Source organism: Meleagris gallopavo, chromosome 17 (assembly GCF_000146605.3).
Source record: "Meleagris gallopavo isolate NT-WF06-2002-E0010 breed Aviagen turkey brand Nicholas breeding stock chromosome 17, Turkey_5.1, whole genome shotgun sequence".
Lineage (NCBI taxonomy): Eukaryota > Metazoa > Chordata > Aves > Galliformes > Phasianidae > Meleagris > Meleagris gallopavo.
Window position 1 is genome coordinate 11,805,306 of NC_015027.2, and position 27,059 is coordinate 11,832,364.

At 47.3% G+C, this 27,059-nt stretch overlaps 1 protein-coding gene across 1 annotated transcript; it reads left to right on the forward strand.

The window, feature by feature from the left end:
• The first annotated feature begins 470 nt into the window (after positions 1-470).
• LOC100539219 (T-box transcription factor TBX5) lies at positions 471-26,990 on the forward strand. Its single transcript, XM_010720574.2, has 4 exons — positions 471-710; positions 7,927-8,018; positions 18,469-18,695; positions 25,937-26,990. Exons 1-4 carry the CDS (start codon positions 486-488, stop codon positions 26,518-26,520), a joined length of 1,128 nt encoding a protein of 375 aa, XP_010718876.1. The 5' UTR covers positions 471-485; the 3' UTR covers positions 26,521-26,990.
• The last annotated feature ends 69 nt before the right edge of the window (positions 26,991-27,059 follow it).

The window sequence follows — 27,059 nt, forward strand, 5'->3', positions numbered from 1 at the left end:
GTCGGGGTCTGGCGTTGGGGCGCGCTGCGTCTCGCTGTCGCCAGGGTCCGGTCATTATCGGCGCGGATCCCCTCCTCCCCCACCGTCCCCTTCCCCGCCACTGTCCCCGGAGATTAACCCGGTACGGAGCAGGGGCCGCTTTTTATCTTGAGCGCAGCGCTTCCCTCCCCACCACCCTCCTGCCCCATCCTCTGCGGGTGGCACGGTGGGGGGTGGACACACGAATCCTCTGCTTCTCGCTCCTTGCTTTGTTGGATTGCTGGGAAGATTGAGAAACTCTTGCTGGGGTGCTGCAAAAGGCAGAGAGTCCCCTCCAGCTGTGGGAAATGTGTTAGGGGCCCTGATGGGCTCCTTGGCTGTGGGGGAATGCTTCTCTGGAGAGGTGTTTCCTCCTCCATTCTTTCTGAGGAGTTCTGTTGTGGGAGAATCTTTTGGGGAAAGGACTGGAGGTCCCTCTCTGCCTCCTCTCTCCATCAGAAGGTTGCATGAGTTGGGAATGCGCTGAGTTGTGCCCCCTCCATTCCCATGGTCTGTCCTCTCTTTTTCCCCATGCCCAGATCATCCTGAATTCCATGCACAAATACCAGCCCCGGCTCCACATCGTGAAGGCAGATGAGAACAACGGCTTTGGCTCCAAGAACACAGCCTTCTGCACCCATGTCTTCCCAGAGACTGCTTTCATCGCTGTTACATCCTACCAAAACCACAAGGTGAGGGCTCGGCCGGGCCTTAGCACTGGCAAACTGTGTCTCCTCTTCCTCACTCCCTCCTGACACAATTCCTTTTGAGGTCCTCCCCACCCCACCATCATCTCTCTCACCTCCCCACGTGCCACAGTCCTGGTTCCCTTCTGTTCCCCACACCCCTCCTTATCCGTCTAGATTTGTTCTGTCCCCATTCCTTCTGTTATTCCTGGCAGTGCACACAAAGCATCCAAAGAAGGGGCTCAAGGCGCACCAAGGGGGAATGAGCTCAAACAGGATGGCTTGCTCAGAGTGGAGGCAACCAACCGAGGAAGTTGGTTTTATCTTCTTTCCCCACATCGGTCAAAGTCTGTAATCTGGTGCTGAAGAAGGGAGCTGGACGCTCCCTCTGTAGCTGGGGCTCTGATAACCCCAGCTGGCTGTGCTCTGTCCCTTTGTTTGGGGACGGCTCTGTCCCCACCAGCCAAGGGCAGTGAGACCCTGGCAGGAAGGGAGGCTCTGAGCCTGGAGTCGGCTTCTGCCCGAGCAGAACAAAGCAAAATATATGAGAATGTGTCAGTTTAGGCTTCCTTGGGGTGCCCCTGAGAGGGCTCCCCTAATAGCACTGAAAGCAGCGTTTTTGCTTGGACTTGCAGGCAGGTAGAATGTCCCTCTCATGCTCAACAGAGTGAAAGCATTCCGTTATTTTTTCAAATGGAGAAAGGTCAGATAAGACCTTAGTTGAATTCTGGATGCTTTCCTGGAGATGTAACGGGGAAGCTCCTAAATGTGTGTGAAATGGTCACGTTTCCTCCATCCATTGGTTGGGCAGGGAGCTGCAGAGAGGAGAAGCAGGCTGGAGAAGAAAGAGTGTTTCACCGTAACTAGGGAGAAAAGAAAATACTTCCCTGCCCTTTAAAATAGGAGCTGCTGGCACAGCCAGGACAAGCAGACTGAATCCAAGTTGAGCTCTCGCCAAATTATGCCTTAAATTATAACTCCGTCGTGGATGCTATAAAATCAAGTTTAACTTCTGCTTGATGGATTCGGAGAAAGAATATAATATTAATAGAACAGGGAGTTAATAAAACAGGACATACTGCTTGCTTTAAATGCATTTCCGTATGAGAAAGCAGGCCTGAATTTAATTGCTTTCCTTTGAAGAAAAATAGGACTGTTATGTAGGGGGGAAAAAAATTACCACGCAAATAAAACAAAGCAAAGCAAAAACATGTAAGTACAGTAGTTTGGGAAAACTGCCATATTAGGAGGAGCGGGGATATTTGATTGTAAATCAACAACATCTGGTTGATAAGGAATGACATCTGCGTATCCGTCTCTGTCAAAACATACACACTGACGAGCGCATGAATCTCTACAGACGCACACGCGCTCGCATCCCTGCAGACACATGCACATGCACACAGACACCACTACATATTTTACACACCCCCTACACATTTTACATGCTCTCGCATCCCTCCCCCCCAGCACACACATTCCTCTCCTTGCTGCCTTGGGTCATTGGGGGAACGAGCAAAAGAATGGCTGTAGCCCCCAAGATAAAGCCCCAATTGAGAAAGATAGGGCCATAAAAATAAACCAGGGAATGATCTACCCTAAATGGCATCTCCCTCCGGGGAAGGGAATAAAATCTGCAGCTTGCCCCTGTGCCGAGGAGGCGCAGCACCAGGGTGCAGCTGGCACTGGCAGTGTGGAATAGTGACGTCCATCAAATGTAGGGCTGCTCTGTGAGCACTAGCTTCAGTTCTGCTGTCACAGCGGGGTGTTTTTGGGACGAAGTGTGTTTTTGGGTTGTGCTTCCTATTGCCATAAATGATTGCAGGCTGTGTCTGTGGAGCTCAGCAAGGAGGGTTGGTCTGTTCGTCCATCCTCGTGTGTCTCTGCCAGTGCACTACCTATTCTTACCAACTTATTGCGACCTCTCTCACTTCCATCCATCACCCGTAGAGCACCCTTCACACAGATCCTCCTGTCCATGCAATTACACACCATTATTATACAGCGATTCATTTTACACGCACAATTTCATGCACAGGTGCACATGTGTGCCAACACATGTGTGCTTTCAAAAACTATGTTATACTTGCATGATGTTGTAGTATGTAGTATTAACTGTATGACTCCTCCATAACCGCATTTGACTTGATGCTTATACAGCTTACAGAAATACCTGTCTGATTGCGGATCAGTCCATTCATTTCAAGAGCACAGCTGCAATCCCAATACAGGGCTTGTGCTTATTTCCCCTGATATTTTAGGCAGCCTGCAAAGATATTTAAGCCCACTGGGCTCCCCCTCTCCCCAGCTTGCTCCCCAAAAGGAGGGCTCAGCTACGAAGAACGTTTTTGTAAAGTTTTCAGTGGACTTGTCAGCAGCTGGGTCGGCCACCTCCCCCATCACTGCAGCCCTGAAAAAAGACCCCAGAAATATCGAGGTGTTAAAATAGGTCACATGCGCATTTCATTTCCTTGCCATTTACACAATGGATGCTTGCAATCAGGTTGATTCCCAAATATTAACTTCCCCTACAGTTAAGTACCATTTTGCTGTAGCTTAAATCATTGTGTTACTGGTTATTAGGTACTAGCTCTCTACTTAGGACCAGGAAATGAACCCTAATAGACAGAAATAATTAAGGTTCTGCCCTCTTGAGGGTTCTTTCAAAAGCAAGAATTCACAACAATTATTCTCATTAATTTTTACAACCTACTTTCCCTGTTAGCTGGACTTGGGCTTTATATTAGTTTTCCCTCCCTCAGGATATCCGGTTTTATGCCGATTTTTTCCCCCCAGGTTATTCATCATTCTCAGTAGCCCAAATTCCTTTCGGGTCACATCAGCACTAGCTGGGATGCTGCAGGCACCACAGTGATGTGGACAACCAGGGAAGGCTCTGTTCTTTTGAGGAGGGCAGCTCCTGGGTCTCAAGATGCTTTATTTCAGAGATTGGCTCTCCTGGTTGGATTGCAGGGAACTACATCCATCTCTTCAGGACGCTGGAGGCCATGGAGTGCCTCAGTGTAGGGGCTGGGCCCAGCCCTGTCCCCCAGCCTGTCCCTGCTCAGCCTGGGGTCCTTGGGCTTGTGCCTTCCCTCTCTGAGGGGACCCTGGGCACCACAGCTCTCCACTCTCACTCTCTCCCACTTCCTGACCCACCTCCTCCCCACCCAAGCACTGTGCAGGGTCTGTGTCTTCTTGTCTTCTGTTCTTGCCTCCCAGTTCAGCCAGCAGCCTCCTCAATGGGCCCCTCTGTCTCATACCAGTAGCTCTGACCAGTCACTGGCTCACAGTCCCTCCCATTTCCTTCATGGCCCTCTGGGTTCGGTATTCTCTCCCCCCTGCCAGCCTTTCTCTTGGGCTTTGAGTCCCCGTTCTCCATCCAGCTGCTCTGCCTGCCCCAGCTAGATGCACACCTTGTCTTCATCCAGTCCTTCCCTTCACACCACTCTGGTTTGGCTTCCTCCTCCACCCTGACTTGGTTCCCACCTGGGGTACGTGACAGCACAGAAGAAAAAGGCTCTGTGCTTTCAAGCCTGGAGCCCAGCCTCCTGGTTACTCCCAGCACCTGTGGGGATTTTCCAAAATGCCCAGCTTTGGGATGGCTTTGGCCTCCAGAGTGGTGGAGTTTCCCTTTGGCTATGGTGCTAAAAAAAATGTAGGACTGGTTTGATTGATAGGAAAAGAACGTAAACAGAAAGGAGACCAGAACAAACTGCTGGTGTGGAACGTCTCAGCCCTAAGAAAGTTTAGCAGTTAGAAATAATGGAGAGAAAACTTATCATACAGAGTAATAGTTTGACCCTGGCTGCTCGTGAATCTAGAGACACAAACCCGTGTAAATACAAGGCTGGGCAAGAATGAAAAATGCAAAGACGGTTCGTTTCTTCCACCTAACTAGATGCAAAGCTCAATTTTATTTGCTGGAGTGAGAGATGCCGTTGGAAATGTCTCAGCAGACGTGCTTTGTGGTCAGTTAGCCCAGAGAAAGGCGCAGAGGAGCGGTGCTGAGATTTCATTGGGAACTGTCGCTTCCCGTTAAAGTCAAGATGAACCCATAGGTCAGACAGGCACTGAGAAGTGCAGATTGGGAAGGCTGCACTGGGAAAGCGCTTGTCTCTGAGGGGTCTGCAGCAGCACCAGCAACCAGAGACCAGGACATAACTTCGCTTCAGTTTCTTCTAGTAACAAATCAATAAACAAAGCTCCATGTTTTTGTTGAATCTGTGCTATGTGATTTAGCCCCAAGTGTTCCATCTTAATGACCTTGCGGGACGTGACATTTATTTATTTATTTATTTTAAAATGATGTCACTGTCATTTGACTTTCTGACAGCTTTTTTGTCCCCACCCCCAACGAATTACAGTCAATTAAACAGAGTTTTGCTGTGGCAAAACCGATCCAGAAGAAGGCAATTTCCACCCATTTGTTTGCTTTTCCACTTCTGAATAGTTTTGAAGTCAGACAAAAAGCAGCCAAACAAAATACCCTCTAGAGGCTGTTTTCTAAAGCAGATGCCCACCAACTTGCTCTCTATTTTCTGATTTGTTGCACTTTTTTTTTCTTTTTTTTCTTTTTTCTAAAAGTGGCTTAGACTCAAGGCTAGGGCTGATGCCCCTAAGTGTTATCCAGAGAAACCAGTTGGAAATCCATCTGAAGACTGCCCACTACTGAGCTCAGACCTAACTTAGAGTCTTCTGTAGCCCAGAACTCTTAGATCCCTCCAATGCAGCAGATGCTTTGTTTTAAGGTGTTTGCAGTTCCAGGTGATCTACTTGGGGCTTTCTGCTATCAACACATACATTCATCTCGTTGTTTCTAAGCATTCCCAGAGAGTTAGGAGGTTTCTCTACTAGTAAAGCAATGCTTTTGCAAGATGGAGGTCTTGTATGATATTTTCCCAATATTCTGTGGGGGACTGAAGGCTTGATTTGTCAAAAAGAGCAGTTAGCTGAGGTACTTAACTAAGGGGCTCTCATGTTGGCGTCTCCTTCTTCAGTGAGCAGACTGAATTTGGGCATTGCTGCCCACTCCAGAGCCCGCCTGCCCTCCAGTACTCCCCATCTCCTCCCTTGATTCCAGCAGGAACACTGGGAGCTGAGGTCCTCTGTGCAGGCGCGTTGGTTAAAGAGCCTTTGGTTAGGTTGGGATGAATCCGCGCCTTTGTACGGTGGTGTGCTGGTGCCAATACTGTAAATCCTCACTCCATGAAGGACTTCTCTTATGCAAGCAAATATTGCCATTGGGTTCGGCAAGTGAGGACAACCCGTACATTTAGTGCATTTCAGAATACAGATTAAATGGAACCTTCCACAAGTTGAATAATGTCTATTATTCAGTACAGAAGTGCCACCACCTCAGTGGTGGAAACTGATAGGCAGTTACTTTGCAACATACACAGCTGTTTTCTAACAGTTTGGGGCTTTTAATTATAAAATATATCACTGGTTTACTGCTAGACAACAGCTCAAATGGCAGATTGGTCCAAATGGGTTGTTTGTTCAACCTTTGCTTTGAAATCTGAAATGCGTGACAAAAAAAGCAGTGCCTGTTTATGTGGTGAATCCTGACTTAATGGGAGTGTCTGTGGGGATGTGCATATGTGGGTGATGGGGGCTGTTTGAGATTTGAGATCAAATTAGGCAAAAAAAGTCAAGTAAACAACTAGCTTTTGGAAAAAATATGCTATACGATGAGAAAAACAAAATGAGCTGGTCGTGCAGACACCTGGCGGGGCTTGCTATTGACACTGGCTAGGCCAGATTTCTCTCTTTGAATTTTGGCAAAGAGATGGGTCCAGTTGTGTGTGCTCGGCTTGGTGAGCATGAACCTCTCTCTGTTCTCCCGCCATCAATCCTGAGCTCTTCCCTTCCCTTTGGCCCACCGGCGGTGTGAAGGAAGGACGGTGAGTGCATGAAGCTGCTCCAAGCACAGGGCTCTCCTTGCTTCTGGCCCTGCGCTCGGACTGCCTGGCAGTGATGGAGAAAGGGAAGAAGGGAAACTGCAGCCTTTGCTGCCTATGTATTTGATATAACATAAGATGAGGTTGGTATGGGGCTTTGCACAGAGGCTGGCCCTCTCCTCTCCCTGCAAGGCTGGTGCTCCCTGGTTGCTGACCCTGGCTGCATGCTGCAGACGGATTTGTTTCGTACAGCATTGAGTTTACGGCTGTTTCTGTCAAGTGAGCCAAATCTCATGCTACCTTTTCTTTGCCATGCCAGCTCCGGAGGAGCAGCTGGTGCAGGCTGGCTTTCAGGGCGGTGTGCACCTGATCCAGCCTCAGCTCTGCTCTGCAGATCCACCAAAGCACTTGTGGCACAGCAATGAGAGCTCATAAAAGATTAGCAGTGTGGTGGGGAGCGTTGTTGGCCCACAGGTGATATCTGCTTTAACATCAGTCTGATGGTGAGAAAACCCAAATCCTTGCCTAAGTCCTCAGGGGAGGTATCAGAAGGAGAGGACTGCATCTCTGTGAGCAACAGAGCTGGTTTGGATAAAGGGACATTCTCAATAGGTGATGCTTTAAATGTTTAAGTTTGATGTTGCAGGAGGACTGAAGTTAGGTGATTGAGAAAGATTCATGCTAGCTAACTCCGAAAGTAGCCAACTAGGAGAGAAAAGCAGTCCCCCTTAATTCATTCTATAGTTAATTAGGAGAGAAATATTCCTAATCTGTTGCTGCAAGTGTGCATCTGGGTGGGGAAGCATGTCAACTGCAGTGCTCCTCGAGTGCAAGTAGCTGCTCGCTACCAGACAGGGTAACCAGACAGGGTGAGTCTTGGCTGAGAGGGCTCTAGGATTTGAGAGTTCTTGGTTGTGGTTATGCACAGGTGAGATAATATCTGTTGGTGTCAGCGAAAGTTGAGTAATGCCACCTTCATCACCAGACCTCTGCTCAGTGCAGCCCTTTCTATCTCAGCTGCAAAAAGACAGTATGAAACTTTCACAAAACAGCTTTTCTCCAGTGAGAATTCTGTGTGATAGGTATGGGGCAAGCCTGAAGGAAGTGAAAGGCAGTTGACAGGAGATATTTTTCCAGTGGAGAGAGCTGGAGGAAGCCCCATCTGCAGTGCTCGGAGACTGAGCTGAAGGATAACTTGAATTCCCAAAAGTGTCTTTCCCCCACCATCTTAGCTGGCCTAGGTTTAATAAACAACATCCCCTCTCTCCCTTGCCGTGCCTTGGACTTGCAATGAACCCATTGCTCTTCTTTCCTTTCAGATCACTCAGCTGAAGATTGAGAACAACCCCTTCGCAAAAGGCTTCCGCGGCAGCGATGACATGGAGCTCCACAGGATGTCCAGGATGCAGAGGTAATGTATGCCTCCATCATGGGGATCCCCAGCTCCATGAGAGCTCTGGGCTCTGCTTTGTGTGTCACTGGTGGGTGAGCGAACAAGGATGTGGAGACAGTCCCTCCTCTGGCATCTTTTACCTCAAATTGGTGAAATACCATTCCAACATGAGGCCAACATCCACAGCTTTCCAATCCAGTTTTAATGCTTGGGTTGCAAAGGCAGGATTTGTGGCCACAGGGACACAGGGCTATTGCAGAAGAGTTGGAAGATATCTTCTTCCCAGCTGGCAGTGCTGTAGCAGTTTTGTTAAGGGTTCTCCAGATGCCCCTGGAGACTTGGTGCATTGTGTTGGTTTCTGACGTTCAGAGGGTCTTAGGCATGAAGGACTGGATTCCTGCCTAAGAGAATCAGTCTTGGATTCTCAAAGCAGGGATATAGATATGGTGACTTCAGGGTGAAACAGGAAGGTGTTAGAAAATGTTGGGATCTCCAGGGCCAGTTGGCTGAAGAGGTCTTTTTGGATCTCCGTTTTGGATGTAAATATGTAGGCTGAAACTTATGCCTAAATCCTGTTTAAAAATCCTGTTTAAAGTCCTTTTCTAAATGTCAGGCTCTGCTGGTAATTAACTTCATGCCTTTCACTTGACTTGGAACTTCATACATGTGTCAAGTTACTTCCTGGTGCAAATGTTTTGCAGGAACTTTGCCATACCCGTGATTACACCTAAGACAGATGTAGTGGCTCAATATAGCATTTTCCATCCAGGAGAGAAGAGTGATTTAGATCCCTTATTCTCTGGAAGCAGCGAAGCTGGCTTTGAGCAGGGGCTGTAGGGGCCCATGCTGTTGCCTTCTGGAGGCATCCACCCATGGGCAGCCCAGGAACCTGGAGCTGATCCCTCCAGGCTGTAAGTGGTTGCTGTTGCCTTGGGAGCTGATATCTATGCAGATCCACGTCTTACAGTTGCTGTATTTGGTGACCCATAGGTCTTACAGCCATGCAAAAGGTGGGCACCAAATAATGCCTGTAATCCTGCAAACCCAGAACCTTATTCAATACACCCATAACCTTACCAAACCCAGAACCTTATTCAATTCACCCATAACCTTACCCAAATGGAGTGGGCAAGTGTATGCTTGCGTACAACCATTCTCAGGCTCAGATCAGAGAAAGCCTCTGTGTATATATGTACATATGTATATATGTATATATAAAGCGCTTACTCTTCTCGTTCTAAGCCATCCCTGAATGTGCCTGGTGTTCCCTGCTGCCCACCCTTTGCACAGATCCTATTGGCACAATGTCTCAATATTTATTTATCTATTTATTTATTTATTTGGGGGATGCACTGCCAGTTGAAATAGCTTTGCTCCCTTGTGCAGCCTGCCAACCTTTACTGGAACTTCAGTAATGATGTCCCAGCACCTTTTTTTTTTTTTTCCTTGCTAAACTACCCTTTCATTATGGCCAATGGGAAGATTTGAAGGTTTACATTCATTGTGGAGTTTTTGGAGGGGGGAGGGAGGAGGCAAAACAGTGAGGACTATTAGAAGGGCTTCATGACATATGAAGAGCATGGCACCTAACCATGCTGAGCTTGTGCTAAAAATGGCTTGGCATTTTTCTGTGGGGCCTGTGGTCATACTCTGATACAGTGAACAGAAGCACTTGGAATATATAAACACACATGCTCAGACCTGACATGGTGGAAAGGGTTAAAATCCATAGCCTTGACTTTATAGGATAATTTCTGATGCTTGTTTCCTTAATAAGTTATCCTCTGTACAGATTACATGGAAATAATTTTGCACCCTTACAAAGATGTCATTTTTTTAACAAGAGAGCAGGATTGGGTTATTGTATTATGATGAAGACCCATCCAGGGTCGTAAATACAGACAAATAAGAACTCACATTTGCAGGTTTTTTATGTATCACAACTCATACAAAATGTATTAACATATCAAAACATGTAAGTGATGTACATATGAGATAAATAACCATTCAGCATTGAGTATATTAGAGAAGTTCAACCTACGTTTGTGATTTTATGTTTCATATATAAATATATATTTAAATACAATATACGTGTGTATACAGACGTGTAGTGAGGCTGTTTTCTCCACTGGCTGGCAGATGTTGGTACATCAGCTTTGGGGGAGTGATGGCTGTGTGTGCTCTCAGAAAACACACTTTTATTCTTCATTACAGGGAAAATAAGGTAGCTGGAAAAAAAAACCCACGCTTTTACAAAACAGTGCACAGACTTTAGTACTGGGAAGCGGTGACCTGACATTCATCAGGTCACTGATCATCTCATTAAGGGGTGTAGCCATGGAGGGAATGAATTTTTCATGCTGAGGAAAGCCTAAGCACCTTTGTTTTCTTAACTGTGTCCTAACTTCCAGTGCAGAGGGACATTTCAGCGCCGAGAGCAGAGCTGAGAAGCCTGCCAGCAGGGTGTGTGAGCTCAGAGCACTGTGGGTTTGAGGAAAGCCATTCCAGCCATGGTTGGAGCGCACCCCTTCTCACCCCCATCACCTGCATGTCTTGAAGCAGTGTTGGAGAGAGGCCTGAGCCCTGAGATATGCTCCCAGCACTGATCCTACTGTGTCTCTTGGAGCACGGACCTGGTGGCAGCAAGTGGCTGAAGATACCATCCAGAAGCAGCGACCCCTGGCTGGGTTTCTGGGCTCCCTCTGTGCAAAAGGGGCTTCCAGAGAGCAGAACTGCTTCTGAGAAGGTGGTGACATGAGTGTCATGTGTGATATGAGTGTAGGTTGGGCTGAGGAACCCTTCCTGCTTTGCCTGTAGTCTGAACAACGTGCTTAGAGTAAACGTCTGCCTTTCAATAGCTGGAGGTATGAGAGAGGAGCTCCACCTGGACCTGAAGAGCTGTGCCTGTCAGCAGATGCGATCACAGGACAAAGGCTGGCTTGCTGGGCCCAACATTATTTTGCTCAGCTCAGGTCTTGCAGTGGCGTATAGCAGCTCTCAGTGATGGCGACTTCCTCTGCTGAACTCCTCACTTTGGCAGATAGCAGAGGCTGGGGGGAGGAAGACAAAGCGGGGAAGGAAGACAACTTTGAGAGCCAAGTGTGAGCTCAGAGCAAGGTCTCGGGTGCCTTGTTGAGGGCTCTCCCTCCATCTTCATCTGCACTGTGGCCAAGAAAGAGCAGCACGTTGTCCTGAGCCCCCAAGGGATGGGCGTTCTGTGGGGCGGACATGGATGTGTGTGAGCCCTCTCTGTGGCTCCTCTTTGCAGGACCTCCGTGGTGATTTACCCCCTCTGGTTTCCCAGAAGAAAAGTTAATAAGTTGGTGTAGGTAGAAAACTTCATTCAGGAGTGTTATTGAGCCTTTCAACAGCAGATGATTTCATTCAGAACAAATAGCCTGGAGCTCCAGAGAGATCTAAATTCCAGTGCAAACAGACTCCTGACACAAGTTCACTTCCCCCCTTTCTTTCCTGAGGCACGTGGGACCCCATAGCGGTTTCTCTGATGGGATAAGTGTGCTGGGACAACATGCTGTTTTTAACTCTCAATTTTTTTTCCAAGCATGAGGTCAGATTTTTTTTTGCTTTCCTGATTATTTTAGGAAAAAAAAAAAACAAACCAAAACAAAACAAAAGCACCAAACCAAACCAAACCAACCAAACAAAAAATACTACAGGAAAATGCATAGGGAATGTGTTATACCAAATCTGCATCCTGTGGTCATGCTGCAATTGAAAGGCATAAATCAGGTGAATAGAACCACATGGTTGTGGTGCTGGAATATCAGGAGAACTAGTTCTTTCAGATCTGTTGCTGTACTGCAGAAATCCCTTCTGACTAGTCTGCCTGTGCCAAGGGGAATTTGGTGTGGGGAGAAAGAGCAAAATGCACAGCAGAAATCCTCCGAGATGACGAGGTCTGCATTGCAGATGCCAGTGTAGGGCTTCACCCTCAACAATTCTCCATGCATGACAGTCAGAGGAGCTGTGCTAATAGATTGTGGCTACAGAATGAGTTGGGAAGTTGCATGCAAGTTGTGGCTTTTATTTATCTTTTCAATCTGTAATTGTAAAGAGACAGAGGGGGAGAAGTGTCTGTGGGTCTGGGGCTAGGACGCTGTGACAGAGCAATTCCGTTCAACCCTTCAGCCAACTTTGCTGATCATTTGCAATTCCTATTGTCTGCTGTGATTACTATGGGTGCTGAAGAGCTTCTGGAAATCTCAGCTCCTTGTTACTGCTCATTGGAATTGCTGCAATTAGTCCCTGAAGCTCCTCATTGGGAAAGCTTTTGAGTGGAAAGACAGTGACGTGGAAGGGTGGCTCTCAGCTCCTGTGGTGGCTGCCCTGGGCCTTTTCTAAGTGAGATCCAGAGCGATGCGCTCAGTGAAGGGCAGAGCGGCAGTGTGATTCACAGATGTGGCTCAGTGCTAAGGATGTCTTTTCTCCATCAAGGACCTTGAGCCGTAGCTTGCTTCCTTTGGCATCAATCGACAGTAATCTTTGGAACTATTCCAAATATTTCCTGGTGTAACTGAGAACAGAAACTGGGCCAGACTTACAGGATATACAAACAGTGCCATGATTCAGAACTGGTACGGCAGAGAAGATGGTGCATTTTTCCCTGCCTGTAGAGTAAATGGATGAGCCTTTAGGATCTAAAAATGTGATATACCCCAACTTGCTGACATTGTGTTGGACTGATGAGCCCTGTTCTGTCCCCTGCAAGTAGGTCTCAGTCCACCACAAACAACTTCACTTTCCTTGCATCTTCTCCTTTCATCTTTACATCCACTTTCATTTCCCATCTTCCATCACTGAAATCTCCCAAGGGCTACATACTGTCTGAAGCATTTTCAGTGTGAGATTTAGGGTTGTAACATCTGTTGGAGAGACGATGTTTTCCTCCAGCAAACGTCCCTGAGGAAAGTTTCCTGATCAAAACCCTGGTGGAAACCATAGGCTTGAGCTGCATTCTGTAGAATTTGATGAGATTCAGATGAAATCCAGAGTAAGACTCAGTGGATTTCACTGGAGGGTATCTACCGTTCTTTTAAAGTGAGATATTCACGGAGTATTGCAATTTCCCCCACTGCTGGATCTGTCCAGCAGGACCCAATCTGCAGAAGCTCTGCCCAGCATCGATGCCTGCTGATGCTGCCTCTGGCCAACGTCCATTTTCCTTACCTTCCTGAGTTCCTATTACACGAATAGCAGTATTTGTCTGTGGCACTTCAGCTTTTCATCTGCCTGAAGATGAGAGTTCTGGATTTCTAGCAATTTCTCTGTTGGTTCTTTGGGTTCATTGCAATGGGCTGTTTGTGCTGCCCTGCTCACTGAGTGACAGGGGCATTGGTGCCTAACACAGATGTGCCCCCAAAACAGCTACATTGGGCCCCTTCACATGTTGGTGAGGAGGTCAGGACATCTGATGTGTTGGTGGAGGCTGTTGCTGTGAACAGCCTTCCATATTTCTCTGGATATTTGGACTTATTTTAGTAGACATCCAGTCTGGGTCATTATTTTCTGTGGGGCTGGCCAGTAGTCCCCATGCAGAGAGAGCTCATATTTGATCTGTGCTAAAAATGAAGGAAGTACTCAGTAGTCCTCCTCCCTCTAAGTCTATCCTCTCACGCTGTAGATTATCCACCTCAGACTCTCCAGATAGTCTCCTGAGAGAGGTTCAGTTTTATTACAGTGTGTTGGAAATAAGCTGAAATGAATGCACAGTGACAATTGGCAATTGTTTTCTGGTATTTTTTTTTTTCCCTGGGAGATGTTATACTTATTGCAGTCACTTATGTTCTCTTCCTCTCTATATCTTCTGTGGCTTACTTTCATTTCGTTCCTACTCTCAAATCTCAGCAGGAAGGACAAAAATTGGTGGTTTGGGTAATACAAAATCAAATAACTTTGAGTTGTATTTGCACATCTGGAGTAAGGGTCTGATCCTGCATCACTGCATCCATCGGTACTGAGTGGATGACTTAAATTTTATGATGCTTTAGAAAGAGAGAAGAGGGATCCAGTATTGGCCACTGATACACCATAGGTCAGCCTAGAGGGTAGGAACTGTCATCACAAAGAAGTTGTAGGTGGTGCTGAGCCTAGAAGCTCCAAAGGATACTATGAAAACATGGCAGCAATCAACCATGGGGAATTCCTCTTCTATCTCATATCTCATCCTGAACTCGAAGAGATATTGTATAAGCTTTGGGACCTGGTATTTTATGGCTATTTTGTGTTCTCATTACTGTTACTACAACAGCTCTGAAAAGCCTGGTACCCATTGTTTTGTTGCAGAAATATCAGAAGAGCCATAGTAGAACCATTTGCTTAGGGCCACTAGGGACTGGATGTTGCAACACAGTAGATTCCAAGTTATAAACTGAATTATGGAGAGATTTTTAACTTTCTGTTTTTGTTTGCTAGCTATGTTTACTATGCAATGACTGATAAATTAGGGAACTCCAAGTCTGCACATGAAAATATGTTGAAAATTCACTATTCTTTTCCAACACAGTGATAAGCAGGAAAGTGAACTGGATGCTGCTCTGTGAACATATACATTTATCATTTTCCACAGATTTTATTAGTGTCCAGAGGCCAAAGAGGTTTGTGACTCTAAGATTATAAAACCTCCTTGAACTTCCTCCTCTGAATTCTTTTTACATATGAATCGGTGGTGTAAGTGACCTCATCGTGTCCTGGTGAAGGTGCCATTTGGCCAGGGAAGGGGGAAGATGCCATGAGATGTGACAGTGGGAAGGATTTTGCTAAACTCACCTGGCAGAGCTCGTTCAGTGCCCCGCACAGCATTCCTGCTTCCTCCCAGTCCTCCTATGCTGTCGTAATATACGAGCTTTGGTAACCAAACATTCATCAGAACTAACTCGAACTCACTTAAAGTGTATCAATGACATCTCCTTCCCTTGCAAATTCTTTCCCAAACCAAAGTTTTTTGTTCTTCTAATTTTTATTTTTTTTTCCTCACTAAAATGTAGTTCATTAATGATCCCATATAGAACTGTTGCTCATGCTTGTTTAGGAACAGCAATCTCTCCCTTGCTGTGCAGACAACTCCTGTCTCGCCACAGTAGTCAGTCCTCCAACTTCTCCGCCATTTTTTTGGACAGCAATAATTCTGGACACAGCAAGCAGTGTCTGCCAGCAGTGAATGAAACCTTTAATTCTATTAAACTGTGGCCCAGGATTGCAACTGGCTATTCTCGGATTAGTGACTTTTAGGTATTCACTGGGGGAAAAAAAAATAAAGAAAGAAAGGATGGATTTTTAAAGACCAAAAGGCAATCTATAGTTGTGGCTGTGCATACTGTGTATTGTGTTCTCGGGAAATAGTACAAATGCTTCAAGATGACCGTAGTGTTACAATGCACCAGAGCAATTTCTTTCTTAGAACTCAGAGCTTGTAAAGAACAGAGAAGTAGAAATACAGAGAGAATTGCCTTTGATGGTAGGGAAAAAAAGCGAAAGAAAAAGAATATTTTTTATATTTAGTTTCCTGTCTCTCACTCCTCATATTGTTAATTTTGGGGGCAAAAATAACACCCAATGTGTTTGACTGAAATGGGAATATTTCTGTCTGAATAGAAGTCCTTGTCTCCTGGGAAGAGAAATGCGGTGTTTCCAACTGCTCTCCCCCCAGCACATGTCCTGCTATGCCATGGAGTGCCATGCTCCTCTGGCAGCCACAGAGGCTGTGGTTTCCCTGGGAAAAGCAGTTGGAAAGGAACCAGTGCTTAACAGGAGTGTGGGACCCTGACACCACCTCTACTGGGTACTTTGGGGTAAAAATATTGCAGCTTAAGGCACATAAGCTCCTTTAGAGAAAGGAAATATCTTTTATTAATAGAAACCAATCAGTTCTCCGTAGTGACAGGGAAAACACTGTTATAGGTGAGCAGTATCAGGGTGAGGTCTGCTTCTCTGTGTTTATATGATGCTTTGCACAGCAAGAGCATGATGCAAGCGGAGATCCCTGTGAACTCCTGTGAGATGTTACTGGAAGAAACACCTGCAAAAGGGCAGTCCAGTGGAGGCATCCAATACCTCCACTCCAGAAGAAGGGAGAAACTGTGGCAGCATTCATCTTTGCTGTCCTCCGAAAGAGCCACAGTAAGCATGGTGTGATATCAGGCCACTGCATGTCCCTCCTCTGTGGCAGCTCATTGCCACTCCATTGGGGAAACAAAAAGAGGACTGTGCCATTTTAGTCTGGGGAAGAGGAGGGAAGACATTATTGCTCTCCTCAAATACCTGAAAGGTGATTGCGGAGAGAGCGGGGTTGGTCTCTTCTTGCTGGTGACAGGTGACAGGATGAAGGGAAATGGCCTCAAGTTGTGCCAGGGGAGATTTAGGCTGGATATCAGGAAAAACTTCTTTACAGAAAGGGTGGTTAAGCACTGGAATAGGCTCCCCAGGGAGGTGGTTGAGTCACCATCTCTGAATGTGTTTTAAAACCGTCTGCATGTGGTGCTCAGGGTCATGATTTAGCAGAGGGTTGATAGAGTTAGGGTAGTATGGTCAGGTTATGGTTGGACTCGATGATCTCTAAGGTCTTTCCCAACCTGAGCAATTCTATGGTTCTATGTTTCTATGATTTTTGGGAGAGGTTTGTAAAGCTGAGGAAGAACAAATCAGCCAGTCCATGTAGCAGTCTCTGATCAGGAAGCAGAGTCAGCTTTGGGCATCTTGTCTCCCTAGAAGGGAAATATGAGGATGACAGCTTTGGGCATTGTGCTGGTACCATTTCCATGAAGACCCATATGTGAAGGTGGAGCATGGCAGAAGCAGAAAGCTCAAAGCCATAATCTGATAGGGCTGAGAGACACAGCACTTAGGGGGTTTATCTGAAGGGAGGTCCGAAGGCAATGGCTCTTGAACTTCCAGCAGGAGCTCCTGCAATGAAATCATGGGCAGAGGCTGCTCACTGGTGAAGAGGTCTCCTAAAGCACACAGCACCTCCTGGCAACCATTACTGCCTTGTGTGCCTGAAGAATGAGTCCCCACTTCCTCCCACATTCCTACCAGCCCACCTCTCTTTTCGTTCACCATGCACAGCTTGGAATTCACTTTTAGGCAAAAAGCTGATGGTCAGTCAGCTGTGGGAAGGAGCTGCAGGGCTGGTGGGGGAAGAACCCCACCTTTGGTGTAGACCTGGCAAGTCACCAGTGCCCGGGGTTTGGAAAAAAATTGTTGCACAATGAGAAACACATTCACTTGGTTTTGAGTTCCTGGGTGAGTTTCCCGTCTATAACAGCTCTGTTACTAATGGTTCTGGCAGTCACCACAGCAGTGGTTTGGATGAAAGCTCCCTGCTGAGAGTAGGTTTATATAATTGGTATTGTTAAATTTTGTAAATGAGTTCTGAGTTGTTGCTGTGATAGGTCCTCTCTAAAAGGCCCAAGAGGAGATTCAGGGCTCCTCCTCCACACATATGTGGCCAGGCAAGCCCATTCAAGATGGGATTGGAGGATCTACCCTTGGGCAGGTGAGCAGTGCATCTCTAAGATTGCTGCAGATATTGTGGCTGGAAAGAGGAAAGTTGTATTGTGATCTGGGCTCTGGTTCAGACTGCTCTGAGCCCAGCAAGTCCTTGGGTTCAGCAAGTGCCTGGCCATTGTGGAGGTTAGAAGCAGAGGAGGTGAGTGTCTCACCTGAGGTCTCTGAGCTTTCCTGTGGGAATAATCTTGTCCTGCCACATGTTGCCAATGTGCTTGGAGAAATATCTCTAAAACATCGTACGCTCTTGTAGGAGGGATTTGGAGCCACTGCTGGCGAAGCACCACTGCTTCAAACCAGATTTCAAAACAAGGAAACAAACCACACTTTCCATCAGTACTCACCCTCCTGGAGTGGCTCTGCTCAGGCATATGGCTGCTTGTGATATTTTATTTCTTGGAGCACTCTGGGGGGGACCTTGTTCTCTGGTCCAGAGATCTCCATTCAGGACAACCAGGCTGGAGAAGCCTGGGGAAAAGGAATGGGGACAACAACCATACAGGGAAAAAGTAGATCTAAATATTTAATCCACCTTCACATCAGCTTGAATCCCTGTAAGCAACTTGGCAGAAATGAGGTTTTTATTTACATATATGCTCATATATATGATATAAATAGGAAGTGATTCATAAATGCCATCTTACTGTGTACGTATAAATCTTATGTATTTTGCTATGACTTCATATATCTATCTAATGTGTATGTAAAATAATAGCGGTGAAGAGGAAAGAACACAAAGAGAAAGATACCGACAGGAGAGCAAGAGGGGAGATAATGATGCAGTGACATGTGATGGGGCTGCAGTCTCCTGGGAGGGGCATCTCTGTTTCTCTGAAAGTCTCATCAACACCATGACGCTAATGTGCTGCCTTCATTTCACCAATCTATTTATTAATTGATTGCTTTTCTGCTTTTCTTTTTTGTTTGTTTGTTTGTTTGCTTTTAGTAAAGAGTACCCGGTTGTTCCCAGGAGCACAGTGAGACAGAAAGTGTCCTCCAATCACAGCCCCTTCAGTGGTGAGACCAGGGTCCTTTCCACCTCCTCCAACCTGGGCTCCCAGTATCAGTGTGAGAACGGGGTGTCAAGCACCTCCCAGGACCTGCTGCCACCTGCCAACCCCTACCCAATCTCCCAGGAGCACAGCCAGATCTACCACTGCACCAAGAGAAAAGGTCAGGCCTTCAAGATTGCTGCTTGTGACGTTCCCCCTCCCTAGCATGACTGTGGCCATTACTTTGTAGTGCTCTCTTGCTGCGGGATGGGAGGCTCCGGCTTGCTTTGTGGTGCCTCTTGAAGATGGGCAAGGGCTGAGTGCTGTGCAATAAAAGTGGGGAGCAGCATGGAGTAGGGCTAGAAAACTCTTCTCACCCGTGGGAGCCTGGAATCTTTCCTCTGCCCTGGGCTGGGAGCAGCTGCTGGCACCCTCCACCCATGGTGAATCCACATTTGGCAAGATAGCTGGTGCCAGAGATAAAGTTGACTTATCTGCCTCTGTAGCCCTCAGACAGGGTTAATCTCTGAGTGTAGATACCTTGACAACTTGGATTTTGTGGTTTTTGTCTAAAAGTCTCACGGCTGGAAGACATTTGCCCATATGCAGAAAGCATTTCCACTTAAATGCTCAGTCTAATGAGTGGGGCATGGCATTGAAAATCATGATATCCATGTTCGTTCCCCTCTGGCGTGACTGACCTGCTTTGACAGAGCTTGAGGGATCACACTGTGAGTGCTTTACACTGACTGCTCAGCTCGTCCTGGCGTGAAGAGCCCGGGGTACCAGTGGGATAATTGTTCTCAGGCAGGAGCAGGCACTTTGCAGGCTCTCCCTTCCCCTCTCAGCGCAATGGGTGTGCCCAGATGTTAGATGCTTCAGGACTGGGAAAGCAAAAGCACGAGATCAGGTCCAGACCCTCAGAGGAAAATAGGGAATTTCCAGGGCAGAGTGTTATGGGATAGGCAGGAGGTTGTGGCTGCCTTCCTGGTTCACTTTTCTCCAGGACTTTCTTGGTGCAAAAGAAAAGCCAAAGGAGATAGCATGCACCACAGCATTTGGCTGCACAAAGAACTGCTCCAGCCTGGTAGCCTCTTCCTACAGCAGATCTCTTCCTGCTTCCCTGCAGGGTCCTATCAGCAAGCCACATGCCATTATTTTTAGCATCCTAACCCCGGGGCACTGGGATGTGCAGTGCAGACTCAGGGTGAAAGTGGCAGATGCCAGGAAGTGCTGGCAGCGGGACAGCAGGGCAGTGGAAGTAGAGGTCTCACCCTTGGTAAGTCCTCCAAGTATTGTAGCACCTCATCTGTGGACATACATGTATATATGCAAAACAAAAATTGTTGAGAAATCTTAATATTTTCATTTTGTGGATCTGAGCCAAATAGTGAGAAATGGAGGCACAATTTTCTGAGTCTTCCAGCTGGTGGGGTGACTCTGATTCTCATACAGCCAGAATCCAAGCTGTGGTGGGAAGAGAGCAGCCGGATAGAGAGTAAGGAACAGCAGTGCCCTTCCAGAGTGTCTCCTGAGGTCCGAGTAAGCTGTATCACCCTTGATCCTCTCATCCTGGTGTAGAATGATGGGTGCAAGCTGCTGGGAAACGGTTGGACTGCCACTAAGCCCTATGGTGGAAATGGGACAAAAGGTCCACCACAGTGGCCTTTGGTATCCCAGCCTGAGATCCAGCCTTGGTGCCCTGGGAGCTGAGCTTTTGATCTTCATCTTCCCCTCCACTGAACCTGTACAAAATAAGCTGGCCCAAATGGCAGCGGTCCTTCGGACAATCTGTGTGTCCCTGCACTGCAGGGCAATTCATCATTTGCCTCCACATTGTAAAGTGATAAGGAATCAGCTGATGTTTCCTTCCAGTTTTGGGATTCCCACTAAGTGGTGTCTCCATGGGTGGTTTCCCTCAATCCCTCAATTATCTCACTTCCTCTTATTGTCACAAAAGAGACGACTATCTGCCCCATAATAAGCTCCCCAGCCCCTTCTGGCCTGCATGGCCCTTGCAGAAGTGCAGGAGACTGGCCAAGCGCGTCCTTGTCTGTAGGGCCGACGGCTCCTCATTATCTCCACGATGGCTTGAGTGGCACAAGCAGTTAAGGGCCTTTTATCAAAGCCACCAAATGCTTTAATCAAAGAGAAGCAGCGTCCTGTCCGACACCACCGCCTTCTTCCCCAAGCTGTGTGTCTCAGGAGCCTGAGTCTCTGCTCTCCTTGCTGTGCTTTTTCCCCTCCCATGCATGCAGCAAATCGAAAACAGTCACGGGGCCTAAAGGAAAGAAACACAAAGTTAATGGGAAACAGAGAGCCAATGTCAGCTGCCAAGCAGCGCTTTGCGAAGTGAAATTAATTAAAACAACAACAACAACAAAAACTGAGGAACGAGCAATTCTTCTCAGATAAATCAGAACGTGATCCAAGGTTTCATCTCAAACTCAGGCTGAGTGTGGCACTTTCTTCTAGTGCTGCAAGGGTCTGCATTAAACTAGGGGAACTAATCTTATCTATTATATTTATCTTCCTCTTGCAATTTCTTCTCCTTCAGTGAAATATCAAACTCTTCCTCACACCTCTCCTGCTTTCCTACTGCAGTCTCTCTGCATATATTTTAATAAGTCTTCTCATCAAAGAAAAAGTGTAGGTAGGAGTGTGTGCAGTCCCAATCAACTCCTCAAGCACTGACTCTTCTTCAATCAGATTAGGATTTGTCTCCAGCAGATGATTTCCTTCTCATGCAGCTATGGTTATGGAGAAGTGCTCCTAGGGGCAGAGGGCAATCTGGCTGTGTTCGAGACCAGCTGGTGTCTGTATCTTCTGTAGCAAATACCAGCCCTGCCTTCCAAGATAGGCTCTCGTATACTGCTCCAACCAGCTTTGACATCTCATGGTGTTTCTTTGGAGCCCTTCTAATCAGAAGGCTGACTCTTCGTTTAGGCTTGGTAAAGAATGGGTCTCCTTGAGCAGCTAAATGGCACCTTATTCAACTTCTCCTTTCTTGGTGACTTGAGACAAAGATTTCACTCTGTGGTTGACAGTGTTGTTCTTAGCTGTCAAGTTAAGATGGATTCACTCCGTAGATCTGATATGGAGTTGCATTAGGGGAGAACAGCAGGGATGTTATCTCTGAAGGCTCCTCTGTCTCAGGGAGCAGATCCCCTTTTGGGTGAGGAAGGAAGGATACATCCCAGAGCACCAATGTGGCAATTCCTGGTGCCTGGGTGGGAATGCGGGGTCAAGGCATTGGGAATGACCCCAGTATGATGTGACAGGTTGCTGCTCCAAGCACTTTTTGAACATGCTGAATGCTGGGGAATAGCAGTCCTGAAGGCTTGAATTGTCCTGCGTTGAATCCTAGCTCCAGACTGAGATTGCCTATGGCATTTCACATGGACTGCTCTGGGATGGATGGATGAACTCCACAACTGTATCCTCCTAAGGAGTGGCCTCATCTCTTGATGTGGATTTTTAGGTTGCAACAAAGATCTGTTAAAGCTTTGCCTTTTCTCTACTTTTTCTCCACTTCTGCCTGTCTCACTGCTGTGCTTGAAAAGCCCAAAAGGACTTGCCAGCAGGCAGCTGGCTTTCTGACTTTCATTTTAGCCCCACATCTCAACTAGGGCATCAGGGCTTGTTTTCTCTTGTGTTATCCTCTCTCTCAGACTTCCTGTGAACTAAAAAGTCATCCCTCTAAACCTCTGCTCCCTCCCAGCCTTACACAATCCCAACCACTTGGCAGATTTCTGGGATGCTTATGATGCTGAACAGGAGGCGACTGGAACAGTTTCTCCCAGGGGAGGTTATAAAAGTTGTCATGTTGGCACTCTGAGGGAGAAGAGGGATGCGGCAGAATCCACCGGCCCCAACCAGCAAGAACTGTGTCGTTCAGCCACTCAGCTTGGATGTGACCCTGCCCATGGGGAAGTATATATCACTCATCTTCTTGTTCTGCTGAGGTTGGTGGAGATGCAGCAGTGTCTTTCTCCCCTTTCCTCCAGAACAGGCACTGTTAGGGTAGGCCGACCTTTTACCAAGCTGATTTCTCCCTCATCACGGGGAGATGGGATTTCTTTCTCTTAGAGAAGCTGTAGGACCAGGGCTGAATAAAAGCCAGCTGTAGGATGACCTTCTTCTCATCCTGCCAGCATTTTAGGAGTTGCAATGAATTGGTCAAGCCCTGAGCTACCTCACAGCCAGAGGTGTCTGCAGCCTGGGAGGATGCAGCAGATGTAGCTCAAAGCCTGAAGAAATGGGCTGCAGAGGAGCCTGCCTCCCAGGCAGGAGATGTTCACGAGGGCAGTGCTGCTTTATACAGATACCCCACTGCCTCACCAGGCGATGCTTTCTGTGCCTCTGCAGGCAGTACCAGCCATTTGCTGCCTCCAGCTTCTGGTGCTGTTTTTTTTTTCCTGCCCTGTATCTCTTTCTGTCGTGTTCCCCTGCAGTGCAATGCAGCTACTGCAAGAAGTGTGACTGCTAAAATAACTACCACAGCCACAACACATCTTAGATTTCATGTCCCAGGAAATATGACTTGTCTGCCCTTTAGGGATGCACATTTTGGTTGACTCCATCCTTTTCTTCTTTGACAGCCCTCATTGGCTTTGTACATTGTGATTGGCTGTTCCCGCTCATGTTAGATTCAGACGAGAAACCAGAATGGGCAAAAGAACAGCATTAGTGATAATCAGCCATTGTCTGTTCCTCATAAAGTTGGGATGAACCTACTGTAATGTCTGGGAAGTGCGAGTGAGCTTTAAAAACTGAAACATTTGGGTCCTATTCTTCATTGTCCTCTATCCCAGGGAGATGAGAGTCACGAATTGGAAAGGAGCTCTCCTTTGCAGGGTATTTGCACCAGAGGAAGCAGTGAGCCCTGGGTACTCTGTAGTCCAGAGATTTTACAAGTTTGCATTTCATTTCAAATAGGTCTAATCCTGGAATTGGGAAAATTCTATTTAAAAAGTCATTTGTGTGGTATTTACAATCCTGCTGGAAGTAGTAAATACCGGAAATCTTGGAACTGCTTATGCTCTCATTCAAACTCCTTCATTAGATAGATCATCTAAGAGGGAGCCAGTTTCCACGCATTCTGCAGGCTCCATTTTCCTTGGATCCACTTCTGGGAGCTTCCCCTGCTTGGCAGAACCTTCTGCTGTTGGAGATTTGTGCATTATCAAGGGGATGCTCACGAGAGCTGGTTGCCACCGCAGGCTTCCAAGAAGAGCAATGAGCACAGAGGATGGACAGCATCTCCCAAAGGTGTGCCACCAGGAAAAGGATAGGGAGGGCTGTTGGGAACCAGCATCAAGAAGCAAAGCAAGAGTAGAGCAGGTTTCTCCACTATGCCCTGCTGAGAATGTGAGAGAACCTTCAGGAAGAGGACTGTGTCCTGGGGCTCCGCTGTCTAGGCTCCAGAGCAGATGGGGTTGGCTCTGAGCTGCCCAGGATGGGAATGCCTCTTCTTTTAGCACTGTGAGAGAGGTGGAAAAGCAGTAGGAAGAGAGGCTGGGGGGCAGGCAGGCACTGTTAGGATGGGCTGTGATCCTCTGTTAACATCCTCTTTGGAGATAGGCGCAGTCCCCTTGAAGTCCTTAAGAACTAGAATACCAGTGTCCTTCCCACATTTGACATCAGTGAGCATGGGTCTAGAAAGGACAGCAGAGCACTTGCTAGAGCTCATAAAGAAGAGGAGGCAGCTGTAGGGCTTCCACTCGTGCTGGTTGTTTTTGTTTTCTTCTTTCCACCTGCAATGCATTCTGGAAGCAGACCTGTGTCTCTGCAGCCCTGCCTGGCTGTGCTGCAGCAGGGAGTGGAACGTCTGGGCTCAGTGGAAAAATCAGCAGCCTCAGGTTGTAAGTCAGGCACACTTCAGCACAACGGAAAAACAGGGTTTGACTGTTTTGAGCTTCGTACTTAAAAAAATAAAATAAAATAAACAGTCAAACCCCAAGCCAGCGGCTTCTAATGCCAGCAGAGTAATGCGGTTTAATGCTGAAAATTTTATTAGCAGAACAATGCTTCATTTTACAAGACATTGTTTTTCCACCCCAGCATTCTTATTACTCAGTGGTGGGTTAAGGATCCAAAGCTTTTAGGCTGTGTGTAGAAGCTAGCACTCCGGCTGGTACTGCAGATATGCCTTTTGTGATGGACCACACTCAGAACCAGGGCTCACAGCTTTCATCACCTTCACCTATACAACAAACCCAATCAGAAGTGAGAGCAGTGATACACTGCTGCACCCACTTTCCATTTTGGCTGTGCCAAAGATGCTGTTGCAACGCGTGGCTCTCCTGCCCTTTGGTGCCTATATGTGCTGGCTACACTGGGCGGGGACCTGAGTGAGGTGAGGGGTTACATTACCAGCAGAGCCGGTGCAGCTTCCAAGAGGAACATATGTCTGTTTACAGCAGTAAGGGTCAATTCTTGGTGATATTCTTTCCAATGTTATGCCTTTAGATGGAGTGCTACGTTCTGCACCAGGAATCCTGCTCTTAGAGCGGGAGCACCAAGCTAACGTGGGTCAGAACAAGCTCTCCTTTCCTTGCCTCATTGATCTTAAAATCTCTCAGTGAAACTCTTGTTCCTGGGAACTCTGCCATCCATTCCAGCAGAGCTGGATTTCATTTAGTGACCCTGTGAATGAATAAATAAGCGCATATTCATTTATTCATTTTACTCCCCCTAGAGATTTCACCTACATTGTTTATCTCCTTCCTGCTGTTGGCACAGAGATGCTGCAGGAAAAAAAGGGCTCTGCAAGCTGCACCTTGTTTGGATAAAAATTCACTTTTTCATTTTGCTTGGCCCCAGCATGCAGCCCTGCATGGATTTATGTGCTCCTTGGCACAGCTGAAGGCTGGGGCTGTTAAATCTGATTGCTTCACCTCTGTCATAGCTGGTGCTCTCACAGTAAAATTTTTGTGTCACTTATCACAGAAGTGTATAATTGTAAAAGGCTTTAATTAACAGCATTATCTCTGGGAGTGGAGATGTCTGTTAGGGTGCTGTGTCTGCAGGCAGGCGATGTGCTGGCAGCCAACAGAGATGAGTTTGGTGTCATGGGATATCACCAGAAATAATACTTCTCAAGATCCCTTCTGCATCTTATAGCATTACTTCTCCTTCCAGAGCTCCCAGCTAATCCCTCCTTCCCCAGCCCAGCAAGCACAATGAGCTGCTTCAGTGGGATCTGTTCAGAACAGTCCCAAGGAAAGGCTGTGACAGCACTGGGAGATGTGTCTGCAGTAGAGGGACTGGAGCTTGATGGTTGTTAGGGCAAATCTGCCTCAGCTTTGCGTGGGCTGTGCCCTTGGTAGTAGGAGGATGGTCCTGGCAGCCTGCAGAGAGGGAGGTTCAGCTGAGGGCATGGCATTGTTGTTTGCTAACAGGAGTTTTCTCTCCCAACAGATGAGGAATGTTCCACCACTGAACATCCCTACAAGAAGCCCTACATGGAAACTTCACCGGCGGAAGAGGATCCTTTCTACAGGTCCAGTTACCCCCAGCAACAGGGACTGAACACTTCATACAGGACTGAATCAGCTCAGCGCCAGGCATGTATGTACGCCAGCTCTGCTCCCCCCACGGATCCTGTGCCCAGCCTGGAAGATATCAGCTGTAACACGTGGCCCAGCATGCCATCCTACAGCAGTTGCACAGTGTCTGCCATGCAACCCATGGACAGGTTACCCTACCAGCATTTCTCTGCCCACTTCACCTCAGGGCCTCTGATGCCCCGGCTCAGCAGTGTGGCCAACCACACGTCCCCCCAGATAGGAGACACCCATAGCATGTTCCAGCACCAGACCTCGGTTTCTCACCAACCCATCGTGCGGCAGTGCGGACCTCAGACCGGCATCCAGTCCCCCCCCAGCAGCTTGCAGCCTGCAGAGTTCCTCTATTCCCATCCTGTGCCTCGAACCCTCTCGCCCCACCAGTACCACTCGGTGCACGGTGTAGGCATGGTGCCAGAGTGGAGCGAGAACAGCTAACGAGGCAGTCGATGGAAATGGAAAAAAAATAAAATAAAATAAAATAAAATAAAATTAAAAAGTGGAGGGGAAATAAGAAAAAAAAAAAGGGAAAAAAAATCCAACACACCATTGATAACAAAAACGAGAACATTTTGCAAGACTCCTTTAAGCGAATGTTCACCACCAGCACTCAAGAGGGATGGACGCTGACCGTGCCAATGGTTGGAAGCACGGATGGAGCACTCATTGGCCACGGCGTATTGTGCCCCCCGCCAGTGCTTTGGTTCAGAAGGCAAAGTCAGGGGAGCAGAGTATGCCCCCAGATCCCCCCCAGTCAGTGTCGCTGCCACAGCCCTCCCCTGCCCAGCCCTCCTCTGCTCCTCTACTTCACAAAGGGACGCGTGACTCCTGCTGCCTTTCTCAACACGGTCAGAATGCTGGGATGAAAACAACTATGATGTTACTTTTTTTTTTTTTGTTGGTGTTGATGCTGACAATGTTATATAATAAATAATAATATATATATACATTTTCTTTCCATTTTCTCAAAAAAAAAA